Source organism: Pelophylax lessonae, assembly GCF_965119305.1.
Source record: "Pelophylax lessonae genome assembly, chromosome: 11".
NCBI lineage: Eukaryota > Metazoa > Chordata > Amphibia > Anura > Ranidae > Pelophylax > Pelophylax lessonae.
Window position 1 is genome coordinate 36,609,592 of NC_138778.1, and position 24,744 is coordinate 36,634,335.

At 41.6% G+C, this 24,744-nt stretch overlaps 1 protein-coding gene across 1 annotated transcript in view; it reads left to right on the forward strand.

Moving 5' to 3' along the window:
* The first annotated feature begins 6,391 nt into the window (after window positions 1-6,391).
* The window catches only part of LOC309566269 (bactericidal permeability-increasing protein-like), a 48,392-nt gene continuing 30,039 nt past the window's right edge, over window positions 6,392-24,744 (forward strand). The window contains exons 1-4 of the mRNA XM_082271374.1: window positions 6,392-6,596; window positions 14,011-14,122; window positions 19,920-20,051; window positions 22,765-22,920. Of these exons, the coding sequence (XP_082127500.1) occupies window positions 6,482-6,596; window positions 14,011-14,122; window positions 19,920-20,051; window positions 22,765-22,920 (515 nt within the window). The 5' untranslated portion in view covers window positions 6,392-6,481. The remainder of the gene's footprint in view (window positions 6,597-14,010; window positions 14,123-19,919; window positions 20,052-22,764; window positions 22,921-24,744) is intronic.

The window sequence follows — 24,744 nt, forward strand, 5'->3', positions numbered from 1 at the left end:
CGTCACTTCCGGTATCGGTGGAACGCACGCTGGGACCAAGCCAGCCCTGAGCGCACCGCGGTCTGAATGATCCTTAGTACCCGATGAGTGATGAACTAAGCCTGCCTTTCTCTTACCAAATGTGAGTTATATAACTATTTTTATCAATAAACGCTAATATCAGTATTACACTATTGTGAGCCTTTCCTTCCACATATGGTCATATCATCCTGCTGAATCTACATGTTGGAGGTTTATTTCATTCCCTATCAGCCTAAAGGATACTGCCTGGGTTCCTTACTGGACTAAGCCTGAGCGACCCTTACACAGTATTGTCTAGGGGTCCACTCTGTCCGGTAAGTGGAGCATCCTAGGGGAGAGGATATTCACAAATATCACATCACAGTGTCAGCATGATTTTGCACAGATTCCTCAGCACTTAAGCACTTTCTATGGACTATTTTTCACTGGCTACTTGCTGAAGCACCTTGTTTTTTTGGGATTTATATGGAACTTTATGAGGAACTTTTCACTTTATATATTTATCATTGTATTTATGTTATTATCCAATGATTGTAATTGCACAGGGTGCACCGGACACTTGATGAATTTATGATTGGGGATACAATTTACCCACTTATTGCTTTTATCTATTTTTATGATTAGCCACAACCTTTTTGCTCTGTTTTATTTGCACTGTCATAATGCTAATACGGCCCCCCGAAAAAATGGATTTTGACACCCCTGTCCTAGCAAAATGTTTTAACCCATGCATGCAGGGGGAACCTCACTGCTTGGATAAGTTTAACAGCCTGGAGTGGGTCCTGTTAGGTGAAACACATTAGCAGAGCGGTCCCATAGGCAGAGACTGTCATGGGGGTTGTTTAAGCAAATAAACCTGGACTTATGTGACATCAACACCGTGCAGCAGCTTTTTTCTCCCCTTCAGCCCAGAGTGGCTTTAAACATCTACAGTATGACTGTTATTTTTATATCACAGCAGTTCAGCAAATGTTCTCGATGCTCATTATTCCAATTCTGTATAATGCTAATCCTGCTGCCACCACACAGATATTTTCCCTTCATACTGTAGTCAGCAGTTAGTTAGCAATTTTCAAGAAACAAAGATGTAGCACCCTCCAAGGTAGGTGCTAGAGAGAGAGAGTATAGTTTTGGATCCTTTCTTCTTACCAGAGGGGGTGCAGGTAAATCTATATTGTTCTCTGCCTACCAGAGAGCAGGATCTGTTAGTGAGGTCTGCTCATTGTGCTCAGTATGCAATTTATTCAGTCTAGAGAGTGTTTCACACTGGTCCAATAGGGTGGCATATTGGTCAGTGGGAGGAAACCTAACAAATGAGTGCACAGCCCTGGTGATTGGCAGAGGATAGTGCCTCGGGCATGCTGGGATATTGTATAAATGGCAAGGGCACATGTGCTCGGGGGTCTTTCATTTGGAGAGCGGAGTCCTGGGGGGAGGGGACGGCTGCCTCCTCCTCTGTAGAAGTGCCATGCGGCCTCAGGTGGTTGACCTGAGGGCCTTAAGAGTTAGAGAGGAGCTGAACCCGGAGGTCCGTTAGAGTGGACTGGAAGTGTGACAGTACCTGGAAAGCTTCTAAAATGGCGGATAAATAGCCTTTTAAGACAAAATGGTAGATTATGTGGTACTACAGAGACCATGACAGTCAAGCTGCGCATTTGAGGCCCCCACCTTCTCCCTCATATTTTTCCTCTCTAGCCTCCCAAGAACTAGCGAGAATACAGAAACGAGTGAAGGCCAGGGATGTAATTGCTACACACAGATGTACAGGAGTCAGGGGGAGGATGTGTATTGTATTACTGCCAAGCTAGTTAGGGAAATATGTATCTGTGACATAACTGCTGTTTCATATATGTGATGTACACGCTTTTTTACTCACTCAGCAAGCGGGCATGAGCCGGGCTAAGCCATTTTCGCTGGCGAATAAAAAGGTTTGATTCCGAAGCCTGAGTCCAAGAAATTCATTCTGGGTTTCAATTTATTTGCTGCAACAGAAGGGAGACCACTGGAATGATCTGATTCTGCCTACAGTGAGTACAGATCTGTGTCAAGGGGCCGGACCTGAGAGGGCCATCCCTTCAGCTAGAAGAGTCAGTGTCAGTAAAGGGGATGCTAGAGAGTGTCCTGAAGATAATGTAGCTCATCAAGTCTGTTGCTGGAGAAAGAGCAAGGAGACGTAACCCTTTCCATACACGTACCAGTATGGTCTATGCAGTGTGTCTGTTTCCACAAGTAACCTGGTGAAGTCAAGTGAGAGTTATCCTTATCAACTGTAAATAGTTCCAGTTGGAAAATCCCACTATTCCCTTCTCCCATCCAAGTTCCACAATAAATATCAAAAACCAAATCCCCTGGACTGTTTATTAAGTAATGAGCCATTGGGAGTAAGGAGGGATGAGTGAACTGTACCCTAAGTGACTGTGTGCTGGTAATCAGAGGAGGCCCAACAAGTCATCATACAGCAAGCCCTATGGGGACAATGCTACACATGGGAAATGCAAAGTGGCTCTGCAGCTAAACCTAATCTTCAAAATCAAGGGCTCCCTCCAATACTCTTCTTCTCCTGCTGCTTGCACCATTGATCTCTGCAGCTGAAAAGAGAAACCGCAGGCTAAGATCCTGCAGAATCCGACACTTCCAGGAGTGTCAGATTCCTGGTCTTTGCCACAGGCTGTAGTTCTTCTCGCCAGCCTTTATGTCATTGCAGGATACTATATTGACTTGGGGGCCAGCAAGTCAAACTGCTAAGAAATGGAATCTGACACCTCCATAAGGCTCGGTTCACACCAATACATTTTTTTTTATGCTTTTTTGCAAGAAACGCAGGACATTATTTTTAACATGGGTTCCTATGGAATACGTTCACATCAATGTTTTTTGTGCCTCTCCATTTTTGGAAAGGGTCGGGGACTTTTTTAAATGCAAAACAGGGCTTTTTTGGTTCAATAGACTTCAATGGAGAAGATGAAGAAAAGCCGGTAGTGCATGTTTAGCGCATTTTTACCATGATTTTGCCACGATTTGCGTTTTGCATTTTTTAATCTGCCCGACAACAAATTTGCAAAAAAAAAAAAAGCATAGATAGCGCAAATTGTGGCAAAACGCGACAAGATCGCAGTAAAAAATGCAAAAAGCACAGCAAAAGGCACTGCAGAAATGCTCAAAAGCAAACTGCATAAGTGTGAACGGAGCCTCCCCTGCTTTCCATGCTGCCCATCTCCGCTGTAGTGAAGAAAAAGTGCTAGATGAAGATTTTGCAGAATCCGACACCAGCTCTGTTCATACCTGGGCAATCTGAATTGCAGGCTGAATCGCCAGGATTCCAAATCGTGGCAATTTAGGGGCCACTTGTGCAATGCCATTACTTCTCATTGGCACCCCAATTGCCCTGCCATTTTGCCGCAATTGTCGTGCAATAAATCGCACTGCGATCGCGGCAAGCCCCAACGCTGTCGCTCAAAAGAAGCTCCTGCAACAATCGTGGTAAAATCGCAGAGCAATTGGGGTGCCATTAAGAAGTAATGCCAGACATTGCTGTGCAGATCCCATGTGATGTCTCTGCGATGTACACATTGCATGGCTGAAATTGCATCGCATTCACACCAAAATGGTACAGAACCCTTTTTTTAGTTTGCACTGAAATTGGATCGCATGGGTGTTCACACCTATGTAATCAGATTCCTGCACCATTTCACAGTTCACACTGCGATCTGCAAACCAATCTGGGGATGTCATTAACCACCTGCCGACCGCCCACTGCATATATACTGCGGCAGGCTGGCTCGGCTGCAAGAATCGCTGTACCTGTACGGCGATCCGCGGGAACGCTTCTAAGGGCGAGCGTGCACCGCCGCCGGCGTGCTGCCACTCCCACTAGGCAGCGGGGAATGCTGATCCACTGGACCGGCGGCACCGATTGGCGCAAGGCACCCGCGATCGATCCCCGCTGAGAGAGAAGGACGGTCAGCTGTTGTAAACACAGCTGACCGTTCTTCTCTCTGAAATGATCACAGAGTGCCTATGATCCTCTTATATAGGATCACAGGTCTCTATGATCATTTCACAAGTCCCTTCCCCCACAGTTAGAAAAAACTCCCAATTAACCCTTTGATCACTCCTAGGTTAACCCCTTCCCTGCCAGTGTCATTATTACAGTAACAGTGCATATTTTTAGCACTGATTACTGTAGTAATGTTACTGGTCCCCTCAAAAGTGTCAAAAATGTCAGTTAGGGGTCCGATCTGTCCGCCGCAATGTCGCAGTCCTGCAAAAAATCGCAGATCACCGCCATTACTAGTAAAAAAAAAAACAATAAAAATGACATAAATCTTTCCCGGTGTTAGTAGACGCTTTGCGCAAACCAATCAAAATACGCTTATTGCGATTTTTTTTTTTTTTTTTACCAAAAATATGTAGCAGGAAACAAATTGGCCTAAAATGTTAAAAAATTTAGATTTTTACATTTTTTGTTTGGGGAATGTTATATAGCAGAATGTAAAAAAATATTGTTTTTTTGGGGGGTTTTTTTCAGAATTGTTGCTCTTTTTTTTCGCTGAGGTGATCAAATACCACAAAAAAAAAGCTCTTTTTGTGGAAAAAAAAGGACATCAATTTTATTTGGGTACAGCTGAAAAATGGCCTGGCCATTAAGGCCCCTTTCACACTTGGGAGTCTGTCGGCGGACTCCGTTTTTTTTTCCTCAGCGGAGTTACCCTTAAAGCTCTTAAAGTGGCAGTAGTAAGAACTACCCGAATTTGTCATGCAAATTTGGTAATGTTATCGAAACTGGTGCGAATGCATGACTGAATTAGGTAATCTTAAAGGGAACTAGCGCTAGAAAGTGACTCAAGATTGTGTTTTATGCTGCAGCCTCTGAAAAAGCGCTGCAGTGAACATGAAACCCGCCAGCATTCAGCAGTGATCTGATTCACTTTTCCATACCAAATAAAAGTAGTTTTAATACTTCAGTTCACTGTGATGCTAGAGACGGCTTCTACCTTAGTCTTTCAGCCTCCTGCTGTACAGCTATCTAGGTCAGTAGAGATGGATGGCCTCTGATGTTTGCTCCTATTGAGTTGGGCCAGACCAGTCAAAGATCATTTTTACATCTGTTCAGACCTTTGTAAAAGTTGCTTGGCAAATCGGAAACATATAGGAGCACCGTTCTACAAACCAGACGTAAGCCAATAAAGTGGACCTAAAGAATTGTTGTTATTTATGGGATATCTTAAAAGGGGAAATTGTAGTGTGGAAAAAATACCTTTTATAATGATTCCTTAACCACTTTACCACCGGAGGATCTTGCCGTCTTCCGTCCAGGCCACTTTTTGCGATTCGGCGCTGTGCGACTTCAACTGACAATTGCGCGGTCGTGCGACGCCGTACCCAAACGAAATTTACGTCCTTTTTTTCCCACAAACAGAGCTTTCTTTTGGTGGTATTTGATCAACTGTGCGATTTTTACTTTTTGCGCTATAAACAAAAAAAGAGCGTTTATTTTGAAAAAATAACAATATTTTTAACATTTTTTTATATGAAATTCCCCCCAAAAAAGATGTAAAAAACAATTTTTTTAAAAATTTTTGCCCAATTTGTTTTCTGCTACCTATGTTTGGTAAAAAAAATCGCAATAAGCGTATTTTGATTGGTTTACGCAAAAGTTATTGCGTTTACTAACAAAGGGAAAGATTTCTGTCATTCTTGGTGTTTTTTTTTTTAACGCGTAATGGCGGCGATCTGCGATTTTTTTTGCGGGACTGCGACATTGCGGCGGACAGATCGGACCCTTGACTGACATTTTTGACACTTTTGGGGGTACCAGTGACATTACTGCAGTAATCACTGCTATATATATATGCACTGTTACTGTAAAAATGACACTGGCAGGGAAGGGGTTAATTTTATTGGAGAGGGAGGGGTTAATGTATGCCTGGTGCTTACTGACGTGTAGGGGGGGAGGTGACTGAGTGAGTCATGGACAGATCGGATGTCCAGCTATGCTGAACACTCCGATCTGTCACTCCCTGTCACTATGGAGATCCGCCCGCTTGTGTTTACACAGGCGGGCGGATCTCCACACTAGATCCCCGGCGATCGGGGCAGAGCAGCGGCGATCGCCGCTGCTCCTCCCCTGGCCCGACTCCCGCTGTGAATGAAAACAGCGGGAGCGAGCCTCCGGCAGCGCGCAAGCGCCGCCCAGAAGGGGGAGTGTCTGACGACGTAGTCTTGAAGAGAATCCTCCTGTCTTGAAGAGGAGAGTTGCTCAGTACACATAATCTTAGAAACAACAGTCTCAGCCTCCTTGCACAATCACGGCACAGGGACGTCCCCTATTATTAGCCTGACACTTCCTCATTCAGTATTTCTTCCTTGTTGAGGTTTCACATTCAGTAACATATAAATGCAATGTTTGCAGCTTAACCACAGTGCTAGTGAAGCCACGGTAGCAGGGTAGACCATAGCGATGGCATATTCCCATGCCCTACCTGTGACCTTGTCACTGGCCATGTGTCTGAGTGTGGTGGGTGCTGTGAACCCCGGATTCGTGGTGAGGATCACTCAAAAAGGACTGGATTATGGTAAGTTGTGATGCAATGATGCGGCAGGTCTATTCGCTAAACTGCAATGCTTAAACGCTTTAAGAACACTTTTGCAAGCTTCGGCATTTCAACCAATTATTTTTCTCAGCTGTAATGATTCTTTATACATTTCAATTTCGCTGTCTGTGACAGGTATTATTAACTGACTAGCTTCAAATGAAGCATACTCCAACCTTTTCACTCTCAAGACTGACAGCTCCAGCAAACCTTGGTTGTTATTTGCATACTGAGTAATATTTTTACTATCATTCTGTGGACTGTCTAATATCATAATCATTGTCAATGTGGCAACTCGTAAAATATTAAAGCGGAACTTCACTCTCTCAATCAACATTGACTATTTTGTTTCCTTTCGCTGCTAGCATTCGTTTTTTTTATTTATTTATTAATTTTCTTTTAAACTACTTACATACTGGGCCTATTCTGGCACTCTCTTACATGTAAAAATTATCATTTTTTTTGCTAGAAAACTAATCAGAATCCCCCAAACATTATATATCTTTTTTTTAGCAGAGACCCTAGGGAATAAAGTGGCGGTCAATGCAACTTTTTATGTCACTCAGTATTTGCGCAGCAATATTTCAAACACGTTTTTTTTTTTTTTTTTTTTTTTTAAACCACTTACATACTGGACCTATTCTGGCACTCTCCTAAATGTAAAAATCATCATTTTTTTTGCAAGACAACTTATCAGAACCCCCAAACATAATATATTTTTTTTTAGCAGAGACCCTAGGGAATAAAGTGGTGGTCAATGCAACTTTTTATGTCACTCGGTATTTGCGCAGCAATTTTTCAAACACTTTTTTTTTTTTAAACCACTTACATACTGGACCTATTCTGGCACTCTCCTACATGTAAAAATCATCATTTTTTTTGCTAGAAAACTAATCAGAACCCCAAAACATTATATATCTTTTTTTTAGCAGAGACCTTAGGAAAGTTGTTGCAACTTTTTTTGTCACTTTTTCAAATGTGTTTTTTAAAAAAAAAAACAGTTTCATGAATTTAAAAAAAACAAAACAAAAAACAAAAACAAAACACTAACATTTTTTTGTATAATGTGATAATGCTAGAAAACTAATCAGAATCCCCCAAACATTATATATCTTTTTTTTAGCAGAGACCCTAGGGAATAAAGTGGCAGTCAATGCAACTTTTTATGTCACTCAGTATTTGCGCAGCAATATTTCAAACACGTTTTTTTTTTATTTTTTTTAAACCACTTACATACTGGGCCTATTCTGGCACTCTCCTAAATGTAAAAATCATCATTTTTTTTGCTAGACAACTTATCAGAACCCCCAAACATAATATATTTTTTTTTTAGCAGAGACCCTAGGGAATAAAGTGGCAGTCAATGCAACTTTTTATGTCACTCGGTATTTGCGCAGCAATTTTTTAAACCACTTACATACTGGACCTATTCTGGCACTCTCCTACATGTAAAAATCATAATTTTTTTTGCTAGAAAACTAATCAGAACCCCAAAACATTATATATCTTTTTTTTAGCAGAGACCTTAGGAAATAAAATGGCGGTTGTTGCAACTTTTTTTGTCACTCGGTATTTGCGCTGCAATTTTTCAAATGTGTTTTTTAAAAAAAAAACAGTTTCATGAATTTAAAAAAAACAAAACAAAAACAAAACACTAACATTTTTTTGTATAATGTGAAAGATGATGTTACGCTGAGTACCTACAGTGTATATACCTAACATGTCACGCTTTAAAATTGCGCACACTCATGAAATGGCGCCAAACTTCGGTACTTAAAAATCTCCACAGGTGACGCTTTAAAAATGTTTACAGGTTACCAGTTTAGAGTTACAGAGGAGGTCTTGGGCTAGAATTGTTGCTCTCCCTCTAAAGTTCATGGCGATACCTCACATGTGTGATTTAAACGCCATTTACATATGTGGGCGCAACGTACGTGTGTGCTCACTTCTGCGTGCAAGCAAGTGGGGACGGGCAACTTTACATTTTTTTTGGTTTATTTTATTTTTATATTTGTACACTTTCCCTTTTAAAAAAAAAGTTTTGATCACTTTTATTCTTATTACAAGGAATGTTAACATCCCTTGTAATAGGAATAGGGCATGACAGATCCTTTTTTATGGAGAGATCTGGGGTCTATAAGACCTCACATCTCTCCTCTAGACAGAAAAGTCTGAGAAAAAAAAAAACGATCTCGGCCTTTTCAGCCGAGTTCACAGCAGTATTTACAATGGCCAGGCCGGACGTGACATCCTAACATCATAGAGACTGCCAGGGACTATCTGGTCCTTGTTATCCTCTATGGCGAACTTCCGTTGCCGGCGGATTCCTTCTCCGGCTCGCTGATTGCACGGGGGAGCTGGTAGAAGCACGGAAGGACGGCGGGGGGGGGGGGTAATAGCTGGAGCAAGTACAGTTAGTCAATTTTTTTCCAGGTAATTTTTCAAACTGAGGAGAGTAACATCACTATTTTCATAAAGAGCAATCTAGCAATGTGATGCAAAGGTTTACAAAAAAAAAAAAACATTTTATATTTTATTACCCCATTATAGTATTACGCCACTATATTTCCTGATACAGCTGATGTCCAACCAGCCCAAACTCTGTTGAAAATTTTCAGACACCCACATGCCGTAAATGTTAGCTTATATAGAGGTAGTGCTTTATTTACCAAAGTAATCCACATTTGTAAATTAGGAGGCTTAGATTGTTTCCACTTCAGTGTTATGGCCTTCTTTGCATAGAGGAAAAGGAATTGCAGCAGCACCTTCTGCTAGCATTAGTAATTAGATAGGAAGGTATACAGTATTATATTTCTTCAGTTACTTTCTGATTTCTTGACAAAGCAAATAATGTCATACATCCCAGGAGTCTTCAGGAGGGGAGGAGGGCCTTTCTCAGCTAAGCACGCCGTCCTCCCTGCGTGCCTAAGCTAAGGGTAGATGGATTCCAGGAAGTAAATACTACTTGAATTATCTTCCTTTATTTAAGATGGACACTAGAGGGTGTTTTTCAAAGTGAAATGCTAGGGGGGTGTTTTTCAAAGTGATTTCTCAGCAAAATAAAGCATGGAGACATGGATGGATGGATGGGGGGGGGGGGTTTGTTTAAATATTAACAAATTAATTAAATATCGTTTTTGGTTTTGTGGTGCTTAGATGCAGTGTAGTTCCTCTTTAAACTTTACTGTTAAAAAAATGAATAAAAAGAATCTTTCGAAAAAAGAACTTTACTATTGTAAAAAATTGCAGGGGACTAGACATTTTTTTAGCAGAAGGGACATGCAAGGTCTTTTTTGCAAAAAAAAAATCTTTTTATCCAAGAACCTAGCAAATGTTGTTTGATTCTGTGCCCGAGAACAAGCAAGCAGAAGCTACATCATTAATGGCTGCCCAATGGCTGCCCAATGGCTGCCCAATGGCCTGGCGTTGCAGGACCTGGAAGAAGCAAGGTAGATGATAGCAACACAGAGCTTACCCTATAGCAGCTTGTTCTGTCTCAACTTCTTCCTTCACGTCATAACTAACTTATTATTGTATGGTGGACTACCCAACTATTCATCTATTATGAAGTTTGTCCTTTAGAAGAGCCTGACAACATTATTTGTCTTTGTAATAGTGGCAGCAGTTGAGCGGAACTGGGCATTGTAGAGAGGAACTCTTATCTATGGAGTTTCCAAGATGTAGAATGGGTTAGTTTGTTCTGTTGGTTTACCATCAATCATGTAAACCTAAAATATCAGTTTGGAAAGAGTTGGTGTTGAAGCAGAACTACATTTTTAACCAGTGGGGGTTGGCTCTTAGATGGATGGAAATTCGGCCAAGGCAGCAGGAACTGGACAGATTTCGATCCATCTATAGGCAGACTGGTTGAATCGATCAACTTCAGTACAACCATCCTTTTGGGTTGATGGGCACAGTGAAAAGTAAAGCCCAACTATTGGTGGACTGCCCAACTATTCATCTATTATGAAGTTTGTCCTTTAGAAGAGCCTGACGACATTATTTGTCTTTGTAATAGTGGCAGCAGTTGAGCGGAACTGGGCATTGTATAGAGGAACTCTCAACTATGGAGTTTCCAAGAAGTAGAATGGGTTAGTTTGTTCTGTTGATTTACCATCAATCATGTAAACCTGAAATATCAGTTTGGTAAAAGTCGGCTTTGAAACAGAACTACATTTTTTCTCAGTGGGGGTTGGCTCTTAGATGGATGGAAATTCGGCCAAGGCGGCGGGAACAGGACAGATTTCGATCCATCTATAGGCAGGCTGGTTGAATCGATCAACTTCAGTACAACCAGCCTTTCGGGTTGATGGGCACAGTGAAAAGTAAAGCCCAACTATTGGTGGACTGCCCAACTATTCATCTATTATGAAGTTTGTCCTTTAGAAGAGCCTGATGACATTATTTGTCTTTGTAATAGTGGCAGCAGTTGAGCGGAAATGGACATTGTATAGAGGAACTCTTATCTATGGAGTTTCCAAGAAGTAGAATGGGTTAATTTGTTCTGTTTATTTACCATCAATCATGTAAACCTGAAATATCAGTTTGGTAAAAGTCGGCTTTGAAACAGAACTACATTTTTTCCCAGTGGGGGTTGGCTCTTAGATGGATGGAAATTTGGCCAAGGCGGCAGGAACTGGACAGATTTCGATCCATCTATAGGCAGGCTGGTTGTATCGATCTGCTTCAGTACAACCATCCTTTCGGCTTGATGGGCACAGTGAAAAGTAAAGCCAGCCAAAGATTATGCAATTCTCTTTCCTTCCACACTAACTATGTTGATGGGGGAATCCCTCCCTAAATGCTATTGTATTCTGACAGTGGGTTTCCCTGCATTCAGAATACAAGGATCACTGTGGGCAGCAATCGCATGAAAAATACTGACAGGCTGGTTGTACTGAAGTTGATCGATAGACCGACTTCAGTACAACCAACCTGCCCATAGATGGATCGAAATTCGGACAGTTCTTGCTGAACCGGCCGAATTTTCAATCCATCTGTTGCCGGCGTAAAAGAGTACTGTAAAGTGCTATTATATGTGATAACAAGAACCAACCCCCACTGAGGAAGGATTTAGTTACACTTCATATCCAACTCTTTCCAATTTCAATGGATCGAAATCTGTCCAGTTCCTGCCGCCTTGGCCCAATTTCCATCCATCTAAGAGCCAACTCCCACTGAGAAATGTAGTTCTGCTTCAAAGCCAACTCTTTCCAAACTGATATTTCAGGTTTACATGATTGATGGTAAACCAACAGAACAAGCTAACCCATTCTACTTCTCGGAAACTCCATAGATAAGAGTTCCCCTCTACAATGCCCAGTTCCACTCAACTGCTGCCACTATTACAAAGACAAATAATGTTGTCAGGCTCTTCTAAAGAATAAACTTCATAATGGATGAATAGTTGGGCAGTCCACCATACGTTGAAAAATACCTTAGTTATGACCTCTAGGAAGAAGATGAGACACAAGCTGCTATGGGGCACACTCACTATTTGGGTCTCCAAAAAGTAGAAGAATATTTATGATTTATCCTACTGTTACCTACCAAAGACTGAAATATAAGTTAGGTAGAAATCGCCTTCAAATAATCCACTCATAACAGAAATATTCTTTTTAGGCATCTATATTAAGCACTGTACTCTTAAGAGGTTGTGGACTATGGGAGTGCAGTGAATGGCCAAAAAGAATTAACTGGAGTACACAGGGCCAATTCCTGGGTGTTAAAATGCATTTTAACAGCAGATGTAATACGGAGCATCTTCAGAAGCGCAATAGAAAAATACAAAAAAATATTTTTACTTTGTATTCTGTTTTAATTCACATGTAAATCACATGGATGACTTTATCTTAAAGGGGAAGTTCCACTACTGCCCTTCCTCCTCTTCTTCTTTTGGACTTTTTTTGGGGGGGGTTGCTGGTAACTGGTTTTGGCAGGTACCCACTCCCACTTCAGGTCGGATCGCCTAGGCAATTCCACCAGAAATTCACCCCCCCCCCCCCCGCCTGCAACCTACTGTAACACTTCATTGGTCCCAGAAAGCTGCGGGACCATTCGCACCGTGCAGCAAGGCTTGTGCATGGCTGTGAAGTCGCAAGAGGACACAGCTGGCTTCCCACAGTTAACTTGCCAGTACCAGGAGCCCAAAGACCGGCCCGCGTGAGGTCAGCGCTGGATCCCTGGACAGGTGAGTGTCCTTTTATTAAAAGTCAGCAATTACATTATTTGTAGCTGCTGAATTTTAATTTTGAATTTTTTAATTTTTTATTTACATTTTTTCTTTTTCATTCAAACAAGGTGAAGATTCTCTTTACAAAATAGCAAAGCTATCACTAAATAATTGGGCCCATAGCAGAAATGTAAAAATTGCTTTTAGTGTGCTCCCTTAGGTGAGGGCGATGTCAATGGGTCTCCTTCTGGGATCCTGGGAACTCTCAGGATTCCAAATCCTAAGATTAGATGTAACTACATTCTCATATGATTTGGGAACCTCAACTTTCCCAGGATCCCATGGGAAGGCCAGGTGATGTTACCCTTGCCAATGCCAACATTCCAGAAGGTAGGGTGTAAGGCATTTTTTCTACTTTTTTGCCTTCCCGTTGCTCCCTTGCTGCTCCATTTGTTTACAAGAGTGAAGAGGCTCTGTGTATACCCCAAGCTGCTCCCTTTTCCAGGATCCCATGGGAAGGCCAGGTGATATTACCCTTGCCAATGCCGACATTCCAGAAGGTAAGTTGTAAGGCATTTTTCTACTTTTTGGCCTTCCCATTGCTCCCTTGCTGCTTCATTTGCCTACAAAGGTGAGGAGGCCCTGTGTAGACCCCAAGTTGCTCCCTTTTCCAGGATCCCATGGGAAGGCCAGGTGATGTTACCCTTGCCAATGCCAACATTCCAGAAGGTAGGGTGTAAGGCATTTGTTTTACTTTTTCGCCTCTCCATTGCTCCCTTGCTGCTCCATTTGCCTACAAGAGTGAAGACCCCAAGCTGCTCTCTTCGGGGTTTACACAGGACAGGAATTCAGACTCTTTAACATCCCTCCATGTGATGGCAGGTCTGAGGATTGGTCACTCAACAGGCATTGTTGCTCCAAACACCCAAAGGGGTGAAATGCACAGACTCATGAAACATGAATTTGTAAACTTTAAAAGGAGATTTGAAAAATAATAATAATTGAAAAACTAGTACAACTTCACTTTCAGGACTACAGCTGCTTGATTGGAATAATTGGTTCTTCTTTTTTTTAAATATATATATACAGAACTGAATCTGTCATTGCTTCACCTGTTCAGAATGAATACTTCTAATAATCTATCATTGCCAGAGGGGGGTTGTATTTTGCAAAGGAGTTTTGCAGTTATTTTGAATTCCAGATATCTTATTTTCTCAATGACAGCACGCCAGGAGGGAATGAGCGTTCTGCAGAAAGAGCTTGCAAAGGTCCATATTCCGGATTTTTCAGGATCAACACACAGTCCTGTGGGGAAAATCAAGTACAGTTTCTATGGGTGAGAAGTAAAAAGAATGTAACATGCCTTACTATTCTGCAGTAATGTAAAATGAATAGGAATACACTGCCACCTAGAGGCCAATAGCCCCATTACAGATCAAAACTGAAGCTTTTTACTCCACTGCAGTTCTAAGCAAAAGCAGATTGCAGAGGATTGTGTAAACCAATCATCCTCACTCTATAGGCAAAACCCCCCAGTGTGGGATTTTTTTAGAGCAACAATATCACCAAAACAGTTAAAAATGTATACATTTTAATTAGAGATCGACCGATTATCGGCAAAGCCGATATATTGAGGGCCGATATGGACTTTCCCCCGATATATCGGAATCGGCTTTTTACTTACCAATATTGCCGATATTTCAGGAAAAGTGCTTGTACCGGGGTGATGCCTGCCAGCTGTCTTGTAATGACAACCGATGCGGCTGAGAAGCCGCTCGGCTATCATTTCAAGAAGCGGGAGGGGACGCCTCCCCTCACACCCACCGCCTTCCGCAGCTCGCCCGGGTCTACCATCCTACCGAGAGACCCGGGAATCCTACCTTCACCGCAGCCGTCTGACCCGGATTTCCATTTCTTTGAATTTGGCGCCGCCGCGTACCCGGAAGTACATCACTTCAGGGTACTGGCGGCGCCGAATAAAAAAAACTGACAGCATTCAAAACGGCCAAACTTGGCGTTTTGAATGCTTAAGTGCAGAGGAGGGGTTTGGGGTCTTTTAGACCCCCAGATCCCTCCACCACAGTACTTGTAGACATTTAAAAAAAATGTTTTTTTAATGTCCGAAAATATCGGCAGATATCAGCCGATACTGATACCGGATGACCAAAATATCGGTATCGGCAGTAAAAAAACGATATCGGTCGATCACTAATTTTAATTTACTTTGTCTTTTTGTACATATATGTAAATTAAAATGGGGGTTTTGCCTATAGAGTGTAGACTTTAGGGATGTGCAGGGCCATCTTTAATATTGATTCAACCCAATATAATTTCTTGGGCCCTCCAAAATCCACTTATTACCTATTTGCAGGCAGTACGGGCTCAAGGGGCAGCTGCATTGGGCCCCACAACAATGTCTGGGCCACCCTGTGGTAAAGACGGCCCTGGGGATGTGGGCATCTTTGGCCAGCACTTAGAAGCTATCTGTATCATTGCCAATCGTTCTCAATAATGGTTCTGCAAAGTTTTAGGCTTCCGCCAGGGGTTCCTTGAGCTGTGAGCAATCTCTGCCTCTCAGATAAGTAACAACTGACACTGATTATCTTTTTAACTTTCTGCCAGGCTCCATTCCAGCCGTGGCAGGTGTGGCAGTGCATGCATGTTTTTGTATGTAGGTGCTTTGTGTTTAAACACTTGCCGCCCCATCCACAGTAAATATACTGCAAGCAAGCGGCAGGTGCAGGCATGGCAACGTACATGTATGTTGCTGGCTTTCTTCTGGGTTTGGGGCCCGCGTGCACACACCCCCTGCTGACCCGTCCTGTGATTGGACACAGGACAAGTTTATCAGCAGGTTTCAGCCAATAATTTTGTCTGAAACCTGCTGATTGGCAGTTCCCAGTCACAGCACCGAGTTCTGTGTTTACAAACACACAGAACTCTGTGTACACAGAACAGTGATCTGGCTGTTTCTTCTCCCTGAAAAGCAGGGAGGAAAAAACAGCCAGATCTGAGAGTAAATGTAGCAAGCATTGCACACATTACACTTGTTAGGCATATCGTTAACCCCTTGATTGCCCCTCGATGCTAACCCCTTCTAAGCCAGTGCTATTAGTACAGTGTACAGTATTATAGTTGATGGCTGTATTTGTGTCACTAGTGACGTCAGTGTCAGTTAAGGCCCGTACACACGTGCAGATTGTCGGCCGAAAAGCTTCGGCTGACGACCGATCGGCCGATTGTAGGCTTGTTAGTATGATGCTTCCGACAGCCGACAGCGCACTTTCGGCCGAAAAGAATCTGTCGTGCAAGCATTAAAATTTTTGTATGCCGACACCAGAGCGGCCGATTGTTCGCCAGTCAATACAGAATTCGGCCGACAGACAGCAGATTTGCAAGACTGGGCATGCTCAGAAAAGAAAAAACACAGGGAAAGTTAACCAACACATGACATCACTTCTGCAGTCGGCTGTAGTCGGCGGACAAAATTCTTGTGCAGTCTTTTGCACTTTTCAACAGACACGACAGCCCGGGGACAAAAGACGGCCGATCGGTCGGCCGACAATCTGCACGTGTGTACGGGGCATTAGTGTCCCTCCCAGCCAGTGTCTGTTAGCGCCAGATTGCCCGCCAACACTATCACAGTCCCACTATAAGTTGCTGATCACTGCCATTTTCAGTAAAGCATCTATAGCTGCTTAAATTCCAGTATACAGTAGTTTGTAGATGCTGTAACTTTCACACAAACTAATTAATATTTTTTTTTTTTTTTAACAAAAACGTAGCAGATCACATTTTTGCCCACATTTATGAAGAAATTGTATTTTTTTATTTTTGAACAGGAAGTAGAAAATATTGTTTTGATTTTTGTTTTTCTGTATTTTTACCTTTACATAATAAAAAATAAAAAAAACCAGTGGTGATCAAAAACCAGCAAAAAAATAAAACTATATTTGTGTGAAAAAAATTATATAAATTTAATTTGCGTACAGTGATGCATGACCAACAATTTCCAGTTAAGGTAGCACAGTGCTGAATAGCATAAAATGTCCTGGTCATGAAGGGGTAAAACCTTCCGGTGGTTGGGGCAGCCCATTGAATTCAGCTGGTTGCCCTATGCGTCACAATTGCATAGTTACAGAGAAGTTGAGGTTGAATAAAGACAATAGTCCATCCAGTTCAACCTGTGTTGGTGTGTGTGTGGACTTATTCATTTCTCATACCCCTGAAAGTTTTGATCCTTGAGACGTACGTCCAAGAGTCTTTTAAAAGTAGCCATACTCCCCGCAGTAACTACCATTTGTGGTAGAGAATTCCACAGCCTTGTAGCCCTTACTGTAAAGAACCCCCTGTGTAGTCTGAGGCTAAATCTCTACTCCTCTAAACGCATTGTATGGCCTTGTGTCCTCATGCATTCCTTGAGACTGAATAGTTTTTTTTCTATGCTCAGATCACCGTTGAGGTATTTATAAATTGCTATTATGTCCCCTCTCAGGCGTCTCTTCTCCAGGGAGAATAAATCAAGCACTTCCAAACGCTCTTCGTAAATAAAGGTCCTCTAATCCCCCTAATAAAATGTGTTGCCCTTCTCTGTACTCTCTCCATCTCCAATATATCCCTTCTGAGGACTGGCGACCAGAACTGCACAGAATACTCCAGATGTGGTCGGACCAGTGTTTTTTTGTGTTTTTTGCACAAAAGAAGTGTGGTTTGTTTTTAATCGCACAACGACACATGGCAATATGTTACCATGTGCCGTGGTGCAATTTAGTGACTGCGCATGGTGCTGGTGCATTTGGGATGTCATTAATAATGAACAGCACCACAGCGCACCTGCCAGAACATAGCACAGAATTATGAACGGACCTAGGAGGGGCATTTTTTTCACTGACCAACAGTTGTTAGGTGATGCTTTTCCCACTGACCGCCATTGTGAGGGAACTCTTCCACTGACTAACGTGAGAGAACACAATTTATAGTAATGATTTGTCATTAAATTGCTATTACTAAAAATGATTTTTAAGTAGAGAGCAGCCCTGGTTCTTTTTCTTATTCTTTTATCTCATCATACTGTTCAGCTCAATGCATCCTCAGCTATAGATATAATAATTATTAGTAGGGTTTCCATGAGACCCGGATGGGATTTCAAAGGGTTCTGTTAAAAAACAGGGAGAAAGGCTGCTCTAAGCAAAAACTATTAAATACGTATCTCCAAGTGGAAGGATGACTTTGGGTTACATGCTTTTTCTATAAGTGCATCCCAAAAAATTACAATATAATTAAAAACGTTAATTTATTTCAGTAATTTGATTCAAAAAGTGAAACTCAAATATTTTATGAAGATGAGTTACACACAGAGTGATATATTTCAAGCATTTCTTTTTTTTTTTATAATTTTGATGATTATGGCTTACAGCTAGTGAAAACCCAAAAATCAGTATCTCAGAAAATTAGAATATTACATAAAACCGATAACAAAAAGGATTTTTATTACAGAAATGTTGGCTTGCTGAAAAGTATGTCCATGTACAGTATAGTATGCACTCAATACTTGGTCGGCCCTCCTTTTGCATTAATTACTGCATCAATGCGGCATGGCATGGAGACGATCAGCCTGTGGCACTGCTGAGGTGTTATGGAATCCCAGGTTTCTTTGATAGCAGCCTTCAGCTCATCTAAATTGTTGGGATGGTGTCTCTCATCTTCCTCTTGACAATACCCCACAGATTCTCTATGGGATTTAGGTCAGGCGAGTTTGCTGGTCAAGCAAGCACAATGATACCGTGATCATTAAACCAGGTATTGGTACTTTTGGCAGTATGGGCAGGTACCAAGTGGAAAATGAAATCAGCATGCTTGAAATATTACCAGAGTCAATTTGATATGTTGAAGCCAGAGTTGTAATGTGTGGTGGCCATGAAATGTGAACACATCTTAACTTTCTGCAAAACTATACATGCTTACTTGTAAACCTTAAAGTGGAGTTCCACCCATTTTAGTAACTTTAGATGTATGTAATCCCCTTTAAAACTACTTTTACCAATGGAAACTTTTTTTTTTTTTTCTTGCTAGGAAATACCGATTTTTCTTCTTTATTCATCCTCTCCTCGCTTCCGGGTCCGGCCGCCCATCGTCGATTACGTCATTCTGCGATTCCCAAGGGCTGGTGGGATGTATCTCATGGGATGAAATCTCGCATTATTACACAGGTGTCCTGAGCTGTACTGTATGTATTGGATTGAGTCCGTGCTCTGCCCCGCCTCCGCCCCGCCTCCTCTCAGTGAGCTGTACTCGGATGTATTGGATTGAGTCCGTGCGCCGCTCCACCTCCGCCCCGCCTCCTCTCAGTGAGCGAGGACTGAAAGCATTATATCCCGTAGAGCTCACTGAGAGGAGGCGGGGCGGAGCACGGACTCAATCCAATACATCCGAGTACAGCTCACTGAGAGGAGGCGGGGCGGAGGCGGGGCAGAGCACGGACTCAATCCAATACATACAGTACAGCTCAGGACACCTGTGTAATAATGCGAGATTTCATCCCATGAGATACATCCCAGCAGCCCTTGCGAATCGCCGAATGACGTAATCGCCGATCGGCGGCCGGACCCGGAATTGAGGAGAGGATGAATAAAGAAGAAAAAAAGGTATTTCCTAGCAAGAAAAAAAAAAGTTTCCATTGGTAAAAGTAGTTTTAAAGGGGATTACATACATCTATGTAATCCAAGTTATTAAAATGGGTGGAACTCCACTTTAAGCTGGCCATAGATGGTTGGAATTTTGTTAGAAAACGATTGTTTTTGAAACATCTATTTGAGTTTCTAACATTTTATGTGCACCAGTCAACGATGGTTGACCAAAGGGGACACATTTAGTAGTTAAAGATACATTGTTTATAGAGGCCTATTTATCAAATCCAAACTTCTCAGGGACACAAAATATAACTACAACAAGTTCCTTTGGGCATTACAAAGTGTTTGCATTTCAACAGTATTTTTGCATTTTTAGGCCATTATAAAGTCTGCTTTCTTCAGCAGAATATATTATATTTGTTATATTGTATTCTTTGTGTGCTTATTAAATGAACCGACATGATCAGTGGTTTATTATTAACTAGGTGTCTTATTCTTGTCTAGCTTGGCTATCCGTAACTTCCAGTTACCCAGCTCACAGATCAGTCCTGTGCCCAACGTTGGTCTGAAGTTGTCAATTTCTGGAGCTTTCATTGAGATTACTGGGAAGTGGAGATTCAAGACAAAGCTTCACGTGTAAGACATCTTACAGGGATTGTTCCTGGTTATTTCAGAAAAATACTGACAAAATGTGGTGCATTACTAGGCAATAAAAACTGCCCATTGTTAATTACATAATTGCCCTTCATTAAAAGAGGCAAAAGCCAGTTTGGTAATCAGGTGTGATTAGGTCTGTTTTCTCATATCTCATACCCGAGGGAGCCTCTGTGTAAGCTGGCAATCACAATAGTAGCTGACATTATTATGGTGATGGCCACAATATTCCGGGACCTGTGCTTCGTGGCTGACCATTAAGGTTTCCTCGCTTGGCACCACCACCGCTCACAAAATGCTTGATATTCTCTGATTGGACAAGGTGGACATCATCATCACTGCCCCTCCTCTCCACCTAGTCCAATCAAAGAGTGCCTTGTATTATTTGAAAAAAATACGAAGTGCTCTGTAAATTGTACAAGGGAGTGACCCTTTGTGGTCAGTGTGCAGTGGGGCAGCCGCTTGGCACAGGACCCGATGATCGCATGGTCTTTGTAGCAGAGCTGACTACTACAGTGATTCCACAGCACTCCCTCAAGTATAAAATAATGCATATTTACTCAACTACTTACTCCAAGCTGGACCAATGTAAGCATCCAATTAGGAATCAAACCTGGGGGTTTATTTACTAAAGGAAAATAGACTGTGCAATCTGCAAGTGCAGTTGCTGCAGAGCTTAGTAAATGAGCAGAAGCTCTGCTGATGTCTATCATCCAATCATGTGCAAGCAAAAATGCTGTTTTTTTATTTTCCTTGCACGTGTAGCACCCTCCTAGATGGGTGCTAGGAAAAAACATTTATTTTGCTCCAATCTTTTTATCAGGGGAGCCCGATCTGTTATGCCTTTTACGTGTGTCCAGGTGTGAGTCATTTGGTCTGAGAGAGTGTCCCCACTGTATCCAATAGGGGAGCATGTTGGACAGTGGAGGAAACCCAGCCAATGACACACCTCCACTGGGAGGGCACAACCGCAGTGCATCCTGGGATTGGTCATAAAGGCCGAGGGCACATGTGACAGGGCATCTTTGGCAAGAAGCAGAGTTTCAGGAGGAGGGTGACGGCTGTCTCTCCTTCTGTATGTTGAGGAAAGTGGTCAAGGGCAGTTGGCCTAGTGAGCCAGGTGTGGAGCTGAGCCATAAAGGTCCTGGAGAAGCTGACGGTCGAGCTGCAGGCAGAGCTACCTGGGAAAAACAGTGTCCGTGAGTACCACGGGGCTAGTCAAGGGGGTGTGCCCAGGAAGGGGACGACTCCAGTGAGGTCAGTGGACAGAAGGTCCGCTCACACAGTTAGCGAGTAAAGGGGGTGCCAAGTAGAACCCTGAAGAGTAATCTACCAAGTAGTTCCCCTTTCAATTCCTTCACTTTAGTGGCAAGGTGAAGCAGCGGCCTTGCCGCATTCAGCATAGTCAGAAGTCCTCAAGTTTGTGCATAGTTTACCAAGTTTACTGACTGAGCCTAGCACTTAAAGTGATAAGGATTTACAAGTCGTAGCTATGGGTAACCCAGGGGAACCCACTTCAAGCAGCTCCCCAGGGAGTAGTGCTACACACGTGATTGAGTATTCTTTGCAAAGTGAAACTTTAACTCATTTACTAAGCTCTGAAGCAAATGCACTTGCAGAGTGCAACTGCACTTTGGAAAGTGCACAGTCTATTTTGCCCCTGGAGTTCACATGTAACTGTTGGTAAATAGGTCATATAAAAACAGCCAAAGCATTTCAAGGGCCAAACCACCCACCAGCCTCATGGCTATAAGATCAAATATAAAACATTATCATACTGATGTCCAAGTTTGTATGCATATACTGTAGGTATAAACCCCTAGTTATGCCACAAAAACCTAACATAATTATAATTAAATTAAAACATTGAAATGTAATATTCCCATAGAAATATGAGATTTATAAGTACAGAGGGATTAGAATGATGTATATAACAAAAATGCAAAAATAAAGTAAAAAAAATATATAAATTATATGTAGAATTGCATTAAAATAAAATGTATGTAAAAATAAATAAATAAATAAACAATGTCCTAAAAATGATAAAAAAAAAAAAAACAGTACAAAACCAAACTGTTGAAAAAAAGACGAACAGCTAAACATATTTTTTTTTTTTTTTTTCCAGTAACATATTAGCATGTTTGCTCATGCTCATCATATTAAAGGAGAGGAGCCTCACTAAAAGAAGATGGGCTGTTTGTAAAAAGTTTTTAAAAAAATGAAGAATTCTTCCACCTCTAAGTCAGAACCTATATTAGCATTTAAAAATATAAAAAAAAAATATTTTTATTTTTTATTTTTTTTAGAACTAAAGATATCCACATATATTATTACTAAACAAATAGTATGGGGACATCTTGATCCAGGGAATTGCACTCACTGCTCTAGTGGTATCAGGCAGGGTTTTTTTAACCCCAATATTTTTTAGCTTTTGAATCAAAACTGCTGAAGCAATGAGACGATGAACATGATGATTAAGAGTTTGTTTCAAACTAAAGCAGTCATTGGCTGCCATTCATGACCCCCTTCTGAAAAAGCCAGCTAATTGCCATTGTAATCCTCTTTCCTTTGGTACTTTTAGTGCCCAGATTTGTCTTTTTGAGAGGCTGAAATGTAAACGGGAAAAAAAAAAAAGGTAATGTTTTCTCAACTGATGCCATCGGTTCCTTTACTGGACATTTGATTCCTTATTTAGATCATTTAGCGGTGGATTTGATGTGAAGGTGGAAGGACTCAGTATATCTGTAGGACTACAGCTGGGCAGTGATGGAGCGGGCAGACCAACGATAGCGCCCTCTGATTGCAGCTGCCATATCTCAAATGTCAATGTCCATGTATCAGGGAAGTTTGGGTAAGTTGTTCATTATTTTTATTATAATTATTAATATTGATATGCACAGGAATGTATATGTAACCAGAGTGTACATCTTAGAAAATGCCCTCATGCACACTTGAGCTCAAAAACATTACTTTTACAGGCGTTTAAACTTTTTATTTTTTCTCTGCCTCTAAACTCCCCTCAATGTTAAAGTGATACTAAAGGTTTAATTTTTTTTTTTTTAAATGACAAACATGTTATACTTACAGTACCCCCTCTTTCCAGATTCCCTGCTGGCCTTACGGGCTCTTCCCCTCTGCCAAGTACCCCCATAGCAAGCAGCTTGCTCTGGGGGCACTCGTGCATGCTTGCTCCCGAGCCCCACTCTGTGTGTCCAAAAGACACAGAGAAAGGGGCTCAGCCCTGCCCCTGCTACCTCCTCACTGGCTGTGACTGACAGCAAAACATACTGCGCTAGTGTTAATCCAAAATTAAATAAAACTAAGCAGCAAATTATTTGTGAGATATGCACAATAAATAAATATAAAAAAGAAAAAAGTTGCGCTAAAAATAATGATAATGAGTGTCCTCAAAGATCAAACAATCCATGAGTTAAAAAATTAGAAATCCTTAATGTGGTGTAAATCATTTCCGTCACCATAGGAGTGCTGAATTAATACCGCCACCACCACCAAAGGCTAAATTGGTCTCTTACTGATTCCCATTGGCCCCTATGAGGAAGTCAATGACATCTGTGGCTTACTACCTAGCCCAGGCCTTTGTAGGATCCAGGGTCCTCCTAAAACTCCACACACCATTGACCCAGCGATAACATTACAGGATCCAGAATGTAAAAAGGCTCCACATAGTGTAAGATCGTACAAATAGCTTTATTCAATACAAAGTAATGCACTTACATAATAAAGATTAATATCCCCTTTAAAATCAAGCCGGCCCGCATCAAATACACCCGTCCTTCTGGGATTGCGCACACGATGACATCAACACATTGTTGACCCTAATCATTTCGTCATACGTTGACGTCTTCTGGGGAATGGACAGGGTGATGAGTCACCACGATAAATACAATATAAACTGAACCAAGCCTCTATCTGAGTCTCAGCCAGCCATTCACAATACACTGAAACCGGAAGAAGGCCAAACCAAACCTCCGCACCAATCCTAAAACACGAACTGCATCATGTAATAATAATAAAAAATAAAAATAAAATGATAAAAAGTGTATACCGAGGGGTTGAAATTTAGGCAATATTAATGATAAAAATGCATCCCTCAATTATATTTATTTTGATTTAAGAAGTCTATAATACGTGGAGAGAGCTAGAGGAAACTTCATAATAGGCACACAGGTGTCATCCGATATTTACTGCAATAAGATGACATCTAGTGGTCAAAAAATACCTCCCTCCCATCACAGGAACACCAATAAAATAAAAAATAATTTCAGTCCATAAAATTATCAAAATAAAAATAACAAATAAATATAAACCTACAAAACTGCAACCCTCCAAAATATTTAAAAACATATGTTTCAAATCATCACATTATTTCCAAAGGGAAAAGATTAATTACATTTTATAAAAATATTATTTCTATTGAAAAAGATTTATACCAGTTGCTGTGATTCACAGCAGCAGGAGCCAATGGTTCACGCTGCTGTCTCTGAGCCAATGAGGAGGTAGAGTGCCGGGACAGCAGCCATCCTTGTGCACATCACTGGATCGAGATCGGGCTCAGGTATGTATTTCATGGGGACTGTGGGGGGAGCTGCATCTTTAAGGTTTTTTTTTAACCTTCATGTATAGAATGCATAAAGCTAAAAAACCTTCAGGCTTT